Here is a 12122-nt window from a genome sequence, read left to right as displayed (position 1 = left end):
TACCCAATCAAGTAGCTTTCCTTGCAATATCACAAAAAATATAATTGTGGGATGTTTCACGGTCTCGTGCGTGGTTTTAAAGACTCGGGATGCTCCTTATTAAAAGGCTTGTGCGTAATTTACACGTAATTTTGACATTTTGGAACAACTTCCGACCTTTGTCGTCACACGACACTATGGAAAAGACGATAATGCTAGATTTAAATGTCGTGGGAAATATAACAACTTTTTAACGATAGTGAAAATATTATGAAGGTACATTTTAAAGACCAACTTTAGGACGCAGATACGGCAAGGTTATTGTATTTGATGTAGACACGCCACCGTATGTACTACCATTAAATGTGTTTTTCAAGATCTGTCCTCGATTTTGAGTTTGACCGTTTTACTATTAGCCCTGAACACAGCATGACACAACAACCAAGATGGCGTGCTGTGGAAACTGTTTTTATTGCCAATGTTGCTGCAGAGAAGGAGGGACGCGGACACCCGAAGAACTGGTAAAGAAAGATGCAATACTTGGGCCAAACTGGGATCTCTTGATTATTTTATAATAAGTATTTTTCCTGAGAATTTCTCTGAACTCCCTGAGTGCCATATTCTGGCTTGCTTGCGCCACCCTGCTGCTCAGTGACTGTTTACTCTTGTCATCGTACTCGTTTTTGCAAGCAAACCACAATTATCTTAAAGCCATTCTCATTGCATAACCAATTACGAGGCTTAAGCAGTCAGCACTCCTTGTAATGTAATTTCGTCGCGGGTAGATGTTGTTTGCTGTTTTTCTTTGTGTTTATGGAGGGCAAGCTCTTTGACCAAACTCCGTTTTCCAAATCTTGCAAATTAGGGCTTCCTTTCTTTGAGATATACCGAGGTCCTGCTTGTGGCGTTGACAGGTAGTGTCACCACAATTTCTGTTTATTTTTTCATTTTTTTTTTAGCACTAGGAATATACACTTAAAATATGAAAGCCCACAGGGGACTTTATTGGAATAGAAATGCTAACTTGAAAATGTAATTCCTCAGCGGTATTATTTTTCCATTTATGTATTGGTTATTTGGGTAATAATTCAAATGAACATGCAATAATCCAATTTGCACTTCCATTTTTACATAAGCATATGGGTGTACAATGATCATATTAAAATGAAAGTGGAAAAGCTGAATGACATTTCATTTTCAAAGATTTAACCTGCTCTAAAATGGACAATATTCAAATGCAATAAGGGAAACAGTGCCATTACATCTACATATCAACATGTTGTAAAGTGATCAAAATGAAAATGTAAAGGCGGGCCTTCAGTGAGTGTCACTTCCTCTGTGTTGTGGGCCTTTTCATAAAGTCTTCACTTGTCTTCTGGTTGTTTTTACCAGCAATGGCATATTTTTCATGATGCCTGCAAGATTTACCACAAAGAAATGTCACCTTCACCTGCACCCATCAGCAAATGGGAGAATGGCTCTAAGTTGTACATATCCAGTTACATCAACAATAACGAGGGTGAGTAGTTAAGCCTATAACACTACACCTGTGTCTTAGGGTAGCGCAGTAATGTGGTATCCCGGGGTATTTGAAAATAGCAACAGTGTCCGTTTCATTATGACCATGAAAAAATCCTGCTGCGCAAATGAGCGCATATACATAATAAGCATACCTTATGAGTATTTGTCCAGCATCACTGTCTGAGATTAAGATCCCCTTCTCTGGTAGAAATTTAATGTCATATGCTTTCCACTGATGTCGAGAAGGGCTTGGAAGTACTCGTGCGTGTTTACAGACATCAAGCTAGGCAGCTATGTTAAATCAAAGGCTTAACTACTCACCTTTGTTATTGTAGACGTAACTTAATATGTACTACTTGAGGCCGTTTGTCTATTTGCTGGTGGGTCCAGGTGAAAGTGCCTCACTGACATTTCTTACTGGTAAATCTTGCAGGTACTATGAAGAATATATCTTAAATATCAAAAGCCATTTAAATTTTCAAGTTATTAGAAGATTATATTTTCCATAAAATGTCATCCGAATGTTTATTTTTAAACTAATTGTATTAATTGTAATTGTTATACTTTAAAGACAAAATAAAATCTATGAATGGGCGAAATCTGAGATGATAACAGCATTCACAAAAATGACTGTTAAAACCTTCGAAGCTACTGTAACAACAGTTTGGCGTTTTTGATTGTTGTAAACGGCCAATGGACACAAGAGAGTAGTAACGCAGTGGTCAGTAAGGGGAGAGGGACAAATTTGACGAAATAGCTTGTTGTTAACCAGAAGTCTCGAGCACTGGGTCCACCCTGTTTGGTTACTCAATGTGTATCGTTTTTATCTGGATTAATTTTATGTCATATGCCAACAAAATCAAGTAATCTGAGAGTCCATCTCTTGTAGGAAAAAAAATTAATCCTTCGTTGCTCCTTGCAAAAAATAAGTATTATCTTGTGCTTTGTGCTGTTCCTCCAACATTTAGTAATAATAAAGAAAATACCATATTGTATAACTTGAATCTGTACACTAACTCAATACAGGATTAAAGTAAACCGCAACCTTCAAGAATCATGTTAATTTCAACCAACAGCCAAACACTATTAAGCCACATTAGTTGGCTAAGAACAAAGCTTGAAACAGTCTGTTGTGAGTAGAGTCATTAGTCATTTTGCGTATGCTTAGTATGCAATGCGACTGAACATTGAAACATTTCTAAACAATCACAAGTATATATCTTTAACAGCTGGTGACAAGGAAGGAAAATTATGTTCTTTTTCTGTAGACCTCACAGTATCTGCAAATAACAGTATCACCATCCCGCAGAAGTCCCCTTTTCCTAACCTCCTCCACCAGAGATGAGCATGGACTTCTCAGTCCTCTTTATAGAAGTCTTCTCTGAAGAAGATTTTCATCTTGTTGCACAGCTTGGCATTTTTGGACATCTTCTAAACTTGATAGTGGACAGTTCTCATAGAAAACTGTCAGATGATTGTGCTTGTGCACAGGATCCACCATGTTTTGCAGTTGCTTGGCTGAGGGGGGGATACCTTGGTCTGGATCCTAATCATATCTTTGGTGTTTTCCCCCTCTCTCTGTCTGGGACACTGTTCAGCTCTAATGTCCTTCTCTGCTTGAACCTTGAATGCTATAGACATTATTCACGCAGTGCTGCTTTCTCTCTGTAGTGTAGCCACCTGCTTCTTCACCTTGTCTTCACCTTTCAAAGATAATGTATGCCAACTGATTCTTTGATTTTGACTATCACTTTGGTATTTTCCTTCAGTTGCCACTCGCAAACTTTTATATGGTCACCTTGGGTATCATATTTATGAGTGAGACTCTGAATGGTGTTGAACAGGACACTGTTGGAGGTTTCTTCCTTTTCAACGGGTTGTGACTTTTCAACATGCTATATTGCCTGACTGGTGGTAAAACACGAGTCTGGCACACTTCTTATTCTTCTTTTTGGTTGTTCAGTGGTTAATGAGTAGCCATGGTCTTTGCTATTTCTAGGAGGCAATTATGTATTTTTATAGTGAATAAAAAAGTCTTTAATATTTCATGACTACTGAATCATAATAACAGTAAAGATATGACTATGCATTTGAGCCAATAAAGACTTTATCAGGGCAAATACAAAATGGTCGCTTTGGGCTCTTTCATCTACAGGTTGGAAGTCACAGGATCAGTATGTAAGAAGTCAGTGAATTTGTATAGGCAGATAAGGTCACATGACCATGTTCATCAGAAGCAAGAACAACACACACAACATCTGGATACATTGTAATATTTAAGTTCTCAGCACACAAAGGCAAAACAGCAAATGATAGTTTCTAAATAAAGGACAGTTACGAGAAAGACAAGTCGAATTACCCATTTGAACCTGGGTAATGTGTGGCTCTCAGTCTATATATCCAACCTTTTAAATCTTTCTCTACCCCTTATTGACTTTTCTATATAGTCTATGCCTGATATCTTTAGTGCATTGCAACTGCCACCCCATGGCTCTACATAATATAGAACCGTGGCTTATTGAGGGTTGCCAGTTCTTATAGCAGGCTTATGTTCGGCCACAATAAAGGCTCATAGTAAACAGTACTATGGATCCTATTTTCCCATTATTTGTGTCCCAACTGACTAATGGAGACAAAAATTTTGAAAGTTTTTCAAGTATTTTGTGGAAGCGCTGCGGCCATGAAACAGGCTGCAAAGTAATCTGTTCAGGTGTTTGTACATCCTCTCAAAGTGCTTGTTTTGGCCACTGACAGGCTCAAGTTGTTATCCTAAGTGTCTGACAGCATTATTGAAATGACCCACAAGGAGGTAGACCTTTTTGTTAAAGAGTAAGATCCCTTTTCTTTAACCAGAAGTAGTCATTTTATCACTGTCATTAAAACCACCAGTCTCCATTCACAGAAACATTGTTTTCTAATGTAAAATACATTTCATTTAAATTTAACAGAAACAGCAAGCACTACAAACTCTGGTTGAAAAAAACCCTTGATTCATGGAGTTGGGACAGGGGTGAGCGTCGACATCAGAGAAGCAGCGGGGGAAAACAGCATGTAGTAGAGCTGGAATAATTTCACATCTAATTTAGGAATTATTTTTCACCTGATATAATGACAGACAGATTTTCCGAATGAATGTATTTTTTAAAATTCAAATATATATTAGAATTTAGGATATTTGTCGACAGCCCTACTGCAGCTGGCATGCGCATGCCCTCATTATTGCTGGTGACTTTAATCATACCTCTCTGTACTCCACTCAGCCCACATTCACTCAGTATGCTATACAAGAGACAATAAAATACTGGATTTATTTCATGCCAACACCAAGGAGGCATGTAACTCATCACATCTTGCTACACTGGGTAGAGCTGTTACACACACTGTATAGCAGATGATATGAGTTTATGTGTGAAGAATGCCATACCCATCAGGCTTATTCAGTCTTTTTCCAACAACAGACATAAAGGCTCTTTTCAAGGAGAAACAGGGGGTTTTTAAGTGAGGAAACAAAGAGGACATCGAAGAATGTGCAGACGGGGCTAAGGAGGAGATTCAGGAAGGGGAAACCAGCTACAGGAAGAAGATGGACAATCCAACTTTTCCATCAATAAGTTTGATCAGTCACCTGCCCCTGCCCCACTACCTCACAGCATGGATCGTGACTACCTCACCAACCAACCACAGTATATGAGGAGACAGGACTCTGATTTGAACTTGGTTGTCTGCAAAACTGGTGCTACGCAGGGAACAGTTCTGGCTCCCTTCCTCTTCATCCTCTATACTGCAGCCTTCATGCAGCAGTCAGCACAATGCCACCTGCAAGATTTCTAAGATTACTTTGCAATCATTGACCTCATCACAGATGGACACAACAGGCAGCACAGAGAACTGTCCCACGAATTTGTGGATTGGCACGAGGGGAACCAACTCCACATCAGTGCAGGGAAAACCAAAGAGCTGGTGGTGGGCATCCACAGGTGTAAGCACTCTCCTCCTACACCAGTGAACATCCAGGGAACAGATATTGTGATGGTGTAGTCCTACAAATCCTTGGTCAGCTAAATGATAAACTGGACTGGACTAACTACACAAATGCACTGTATAAGAAATGTCAGGGCAGACTGTATCTGCGGATGAGTCTTTTGGAGTGCACGGGCAATTGTGATGACTTTGTTGGACTCTGGTCAGCTCAGAAGGATTTTATTTATTATTTCTTTTCAATGCTGGTTTAATAATAATGAATTAACGGTATATCAGTCTGATAATCTGAAGCATAAGATCTCGATACAGTGATTGTCTATTTCCCGCTTAAAAGGACACAGTCTGACAACAACTTAAATGAAAAACATAATTTATTTGACACAATAATGAGAATGAATATGAATAATGATTAATACGACAAATAATATGGATTATATGATGTAACACAGTTTTGAGGAAAAATGAGAACGTGAATGTATTGTTAATTTCTTGGATGGATGACTAAGGAAGTCTAGATGCTCCAAGATGGCGCCGTGTGAGTGGCAGCAAGTTGCAGCAGCTCTGTCTTCTGTTTTCCTCACTTTAGTGTTTTTTTGTATTTCTGTGTGTTTTTCTTGTGTTCTTTCTTGTTTTCTAAAACTCCTATGGATATGCGCAAGTAGGGGCTCCACTTCTGTAATTTTTGCGCTTTTTTTTCAGTTATTTTTTGGACTTTTTGAGTATGACTTGGGAGACCCTTTCAGCCATGGCTCTATTGTCTACACACAGGACCAGCTGTTAGCTCTCAGACACACTGGACTGCTCCACACTGGGAAACCAGAGATTCCAGCGGAGATACAGAGGAAACAGAGAGGCTGTAGAGGTGGTCTCAAGCGCCGGGAGAGAAGACGGAGACATGAACCATGTTTACTGGCTGTTATCATGGGAAACGTCCGCTCTCTCTCCAACAAGATAGACGAACTATTGGCGCTTATAAGGCTGCAGCGGGAGTACAGGGAGAGCAGTCTTATATGTTTTTTCGGAGACATGGCTGAACCAGGACACACTGGACTCTGTTGTCTCCTTAGCCGGAGTTACCCTAGTCCGTGCGGACTGGAAAGTGGCAGAGAGCGGTAAGAAGAAAGGTGGTAGACTGTGTGTGTTTCTTAACAACAGATGGTGTAACCCTGGCCACATCACTGTTAAAGAGCAGCTCTGTAACAGGGACATTGAGCTTCTTGGAGTCAGCGTTCGGCCGTATTACATTCCTAGGGAGTTCTCACATGTTATTGTGCTGACTGTGTACATCCCCCCGTTGACTGGTGGTACTGCTGCCTGCGAGCGCATAAACAGCGCATTGTCTACGCTGCAGACAAGACACCCACAGGCCCTCTTTCTCTTTCTTTCTCTCTCTGGGGACTTCAACCATGCCTTGCTCTCTGCCACTCTCCCCAACTTCACACAGTATGTAAACTGCCACACAAGGGACAATAAAACTCTGAACCTTCTGTATGCTAATGTCAGGCGTACACCCCCCCCTCGGTCACTCTGATCACAATCTCGTCCATCTGCAGCCAGGATACACATCGGTGCTGAAAAGACAGTCTCCACAGAGGAAGGCTGTGAAGATCTGGACTGATGATCATTTCCCTACATGAAGATATGTCCCTGATGAAGGACATGTATCACCCCATGCAGGACACTCTGATAGCACTGGGACCTCCCTCAGTGCCAGCTGATGTGTGCAGGAACCATAGCAAAAATGATCTGTAGATCAACCAATAGTTTTGCAACTCTTATTTTAACATCTCATTAAAACATTTTGCCAAATTTGCCTACTCACTTTTTATGTTGTATCAGTGGAAGTTGATAGGTGCAACAGTATTTCTCCATTTAATGCTGTAGTGTTTACCTAATAATAATTACCCAAGTGTTGCATAAAGGGAATGTCAGACTTGAAGTTGTGATGACTGCAATGGTCTACTCACTGAAGTAGCCCTTAACATACAACTACATCTCATCAGATTTTCTAATAGCAGGGGTAGGTGTACAACCATATTTCTTGATGATGACTGTGTGACACTTTTATTCACCACTTAAGCATTGTGTATCCAACCATATTGTGAGTGCAAGTGTGAGATGAATGAAGTTCAGATTCATTTATAATTTGTCATTACATTCAGAATCCCTCAAATGAGAAAACCGTAGGTACAATTTATACAAAAAACACCTTGACAGAAGTATGGCTACCATGTCTCAGCAAATAATAGGAGCAATGCAATATACATACCACAGCATCACAGTGCAAGACAGCAGGGCTTGGTCTTCAACGGTGAAATCATTTCAGCATTTCAACACAAGTCTTTGTCAGCTCCTTTTCAAATGATAAAACAGACAAACTGTTCAGTTGGCCTGTGGACATAGTTGCCTTGTTGCTTGTTTTAATCAGGAAAACAAGTGCTCAAGTGTGCAGCTTGTAATTAGAAGAGTAATGCATACCCAAAGTAAACATTTAATGTTTGAAAAAATGCCTTGGGGAGTAGTATTTCTCCAAATGGGTGGAGGTTTACTCGTATGTTGGTCAAAGTCATGCTTTTTGTAAAATATGCCACATGGATTTAGTGTATCAGATGGAGAGAAATGCGACCATTAATTTGATATTGCCATGTTAGTGTTGTTCCTACAGCATCATAAATAATCTTGCTCCAGGACTATAATTGCATTGCAGCTGATCAAAGAGTGACTAAGTCCACATAGGGAGCAAGTCATGGTGGATAAATGGGTCAACCACAGGATTTTTATCCGGGAGACTGGAGGTTCATGTCCTGCGTGGAACTTGACTGACATCTTATTTTTTTCAGTTTCTTTTCTTATTTTCAGGTATCTGTCACATTTTGGCTAGGTTTAGGCAGCAAAGCTACTTGGGTAGGTTTTGGAAAAGATCATGGTTTGAGGTAAAATAGACCCTTTCACAATGTTAGAAAGGCTAACTTTTCCAGATTTTTCCAAGTTGCAAAGCTTTGACATCACAACAATCTGATGGTCATGGAGCAATGATCTGTTGCAATGACAGTCCTGGAGCAACATAATTATGATGTTGTAGGAACAACACCAACACCGTGATATCATGCCTCTGCAATCAATTTTTTCACTTACGAGTAGTCTCTCTCAAGTAAGTTAAGCATAATGTGCAAGTGACGTCTACATATCTTTCAAATAATGCACAAATTAACCTTGTAGCCTTTTCTACATGTAAGGGGTAGTGTAAGGGTGGCGGCATGACCCAAGATGGGGCGCTGAAAAATTTCCCTTATTTTTAAATACTATTATTGACCGGTATGGTCTGACTTCTCAGTTTGTTGTATGGATTTAGATTGCATGGGCACATCCGAACACACCCATAACTATATGTGGGTTAACAACATTGTCATGTTTTTTGGTTGAACAGTTCCTTCTTCAATCTAGCATGCATATTACACACCATTTAGCTTTGTACTCTATACACCAACAACTTTTATGTTTGATTAAGTTGCCTTGTTTTACCAACAGTTGTCTACTATCCAAGTCAATTTCAGTTTTATTTTGATTTTACTTGGGAGATTATTAGAATGTTGAATCGCTATATCTATGTGAGCTCACTCTGTCAGGTGTTTACACTTGCAAAATAAGTCAGCTTTAAATTAACTGAATTCTGAGTCTGGCAAGCTCCTCTAATTAAGCAAGAATGGCAATACAATGTCATAATTTTCTGCAAAATTTTCTTGCAAAATTATTCATAATCAAAATATAGCAGGACTCTCAACAGTCTCCATCTTGTGAATTCACTGGCATTCAGCAAACAAGGTAGTTTGTAACTGGCTGTCCCTGCTGTGTATTCTAAAAAAAAAACTCTACTGTATTCAAAGTGTTCCTCTTTTTCCCAAAGACAATCCTTGGGGAAATCAGAGATGAAGAAGATGAGATTCTACCCAGGAAAGACTATGAGGTGAGAAACTCTGGGGGGAAAAAATCATTAGCCAGTGTTAATCAGTTCATGCTGTGCCTTGTACACATGAGTCAGTGGATGTGTGACTCTGGTAATACTTACACAATATTTGTTTTCCAATTTTTTTAGAAAGGCCCTTTAAGGGGGGGCCTTTCTGTGTGGAGTTTGCATGTTCTACCCGTGTTCACCTGGGGCATCCTCCATTAAAAAAAACCCCACTAAAAACATGCAAGAAGATCACCACCTGACCGAATGGTGACAAAAAGAAACTGGGTCCCTGGGCGCCGCTGTCAGCTGGCAGCCCACCGCTCCTGGTCTGCCGCGGAGGAAAGACTTACCAGGATGGGTCAAATGCGGAGAAAATAATTTCACTAAGCCTGGCGTGTGTGCAGTCTCCCCCTGTAGCATGTGTGTGTTGTGATTAATAAAAGTATGTCTTTTTTGACTTTTACAGAGCTTGGATTATGACCGCTGCATTAATGAGCCCCATGTGGAGATTCTGGAGGGGATGGACAACAAGGTAAGACAAGCTAAAAGTGTCTTTTGCTCAGTTGTGGACAACATATTTGCAGTGTATGCAGATAGGATTTGATTTTCTACACACAACAGACAGCTAGCCGACCATGAGGAGATATTCACTGCCCTTGACAAACAGTATATTTGATTAGAATCACTTACCCCACCTTTGATTCTCAATTTGAGATATTTTATATAAAATGTTTTTATAAACATTTTTTCATCTGCCAATAGAAAGCCAAAAAGTATGAAGCAGTAAGTTGGATGATGATGTTTGCTATTGGAGTCACCGTGGGACTGGTAAGTGCATTTCAGATATCTTGGTTTTATTTGCTAGATTCCAAAATGCTACTGATGACCAGGGACAATTGTCTTCATGTCTCTTTCAGGTGGGCCTGTTTGTGCATTTCTTCGTACACCTCTTCACCAAAATCAAATTTACTCTGGTTGGTGATTGTATCCTTTAACCTGCCTCTGCAAATGTCTAAATATGAAACAGCCCAATTCACTCTCACATCAGTTATCATGACCCACAGAAGTATTTGTGAAAATCAATACTCAGAAGGTAATACAGTTTGTGATGTGCTGGTTGCAGCGGAGCATCACAGTCACTGTAAAGTCCTAATGTTTGGTGAGGACCTATGTTATGTTTTGAAAATAATGTGTTTTGCCCTGTGACTATCGTAGTAGGAAACAAGCTATGAGTTGGAATAAATGTCCAATTTCCTTGGTTAAGCTGAGAAATCCTCCCTTGAGACCAAGTCCATCTTTCTCCAGCTGTTTATCCCAGGCAGTGACCTGGATGCCAGACAGCTTCCTTGCGGGCTCCCCCCACTGGCTGTCTGTGAAGCACGGTGGTGCAGTCTTTTGCTTCCTCTGGCACTGAAAATCAGCTGCATGTAAAGGGGAAGGTAGATTCATTCAAATATTTGGAAGTCCGAGGAGAAAACATCAGTGTTCCATAGAAATCAATTGAACTGTAATGTTAGTCAACTGGAGCCTATTGTCCTTTAGAAATGGACTGATATTTGTCAGGAATGCTAACAGAGCTGAAGTCTGACTACCCATAACCTTAACACAAGATTCTAACAATGAGAAATGTGCTTCTATCAGTACAAAAGACACTTGTTGTGAAGGGATGCCAATACTTTTGACCATGCAGTTTTCATTTCCCGCAGCATTTTGGTGGTATTTTGTGTTGAATTTGGGGAAACCAATTGTTGTTTTAGTTGTGTTAAGTTATTGAAATGATCCGGGTTTGGTTATTTTTATCAAAAATTTTCCAAAAGTGTGCGACTTTTGCTAGAAAACTAACACTTCCAGAGGGGTGCTAATACTTTCATCCATGACTGTATGCCTCTTATCTTAAGTCCAAGAGTGACAGCGCCTTTGCTGTTGCAGCCCGTAGACCGTGGAAAATCACACCCCTCCCTGTTAGATCTGCCTCTTCCACTGACTCTTTTAAGTTCAGACTCAGAACTGTCTTTCATTCACTCGTGTTTGAATCCTCCTGATGTGCCTGATTTTTGACTTGTTCCTATTCCTATGTATTGTTTATGGATGCCAATGAGCTTGATGTTTTGATGTGCATGTTAGTGTTAGTGTAGGCTGTTTTTAAATGTGCTCTATGAACATATTTGATTTGACTTGAGGAAATGGTCATATTATTATCAGAATGTGCTGTAATCAAACAAAAAGTCCAATACTTTTGAAGAATGCACATCATTTTACAACATCAAAGTTGATATAGTTCAAGAATGAAGTTGGGCACATTCTGAAAATGTTAAAATCTTATCTCATTATATTGTGACATTAAGACTAAATTCTTTGAAATGATGCTTGATTCTTGTAACATTATAACTTTTTCTGAAGATATTTCAACTTTATTTTGGAAATCTCTTTTTTCCTCTCACAGTAATTATCCGTACATTACCAGGACAGTAAGGCATATCTGGTATACATCTTGTTTCCTTTTGTTATGGGGTCTGCAGTCACTGCAGTGAATTCAGTGTACAGAATGTGCAAATTATTAGTTGTCTCCTTCCACAATAATTTGCAATGTATATACTGTAGTGCCTAATGAATATAGAGATGCATAAAAAGAGCATATGAGCAGTTCCCCATGTTTGCGTGTTGGCAAAAAAATCATTCACAATAATTC

General features: G+C 39.6%; 1 protein-coding gene across 2 annotated transcripts in view; it reads left to right on the top strand.

Moving 5' to 3' along the window:
* The first annotated feature begins 362 nt into the window (after window positions 1-362).
* Window positions 363-12122, top strand: part of clcn6 (chloride channel 6) — a 33531-nt gene continuing 21771 nt past the window's right edge. For both annotated transcript variants that reach the window (XM_076740518.1, XM_076740517.1), the window contains exons 1-5: window positions 363-500; window positions 9386-9445; window positions 9900-9965; window positions 10196-10261; window positions 10351-10417. In XM_076740518.1, the coding sequence (XP_076596633.1) occupies window positions 426-500; window positions 9386-9445; window positions 9900-9965; window positions 10196-10261; window positions 10351-10417 (334 nt within the window). In that variant the 5' untranslated portion in view covers window positions 363-425. The remainder of the gene's footprint in view (window positions 501-9385; window positions 9446-9899; window positions 9966-10195; window positions 10262-10350; window positions 10418-12122) is intronic.

Source organism: Chaetodon auriga, chromosome 10 (genome assembly GCF_051107435.1).
Source record: "Chaetodon auriga isolate fChaAug3 chromosome 10, fChaAug3.hap1, whole genome shotgun sequence".
Taxonomy (NCBI): domain Eukaryota; kingdom Metazoa; phylum Chordata; class Actinopteri; order Chaetodontiformes; family Chaetodontidae; genus Chaetodon; species Chaetodon auriga.
Note: the sequence above shows the minus strand (reverse complement) of the source record. Positions and strands in the feature narration are given on the sequence as shown.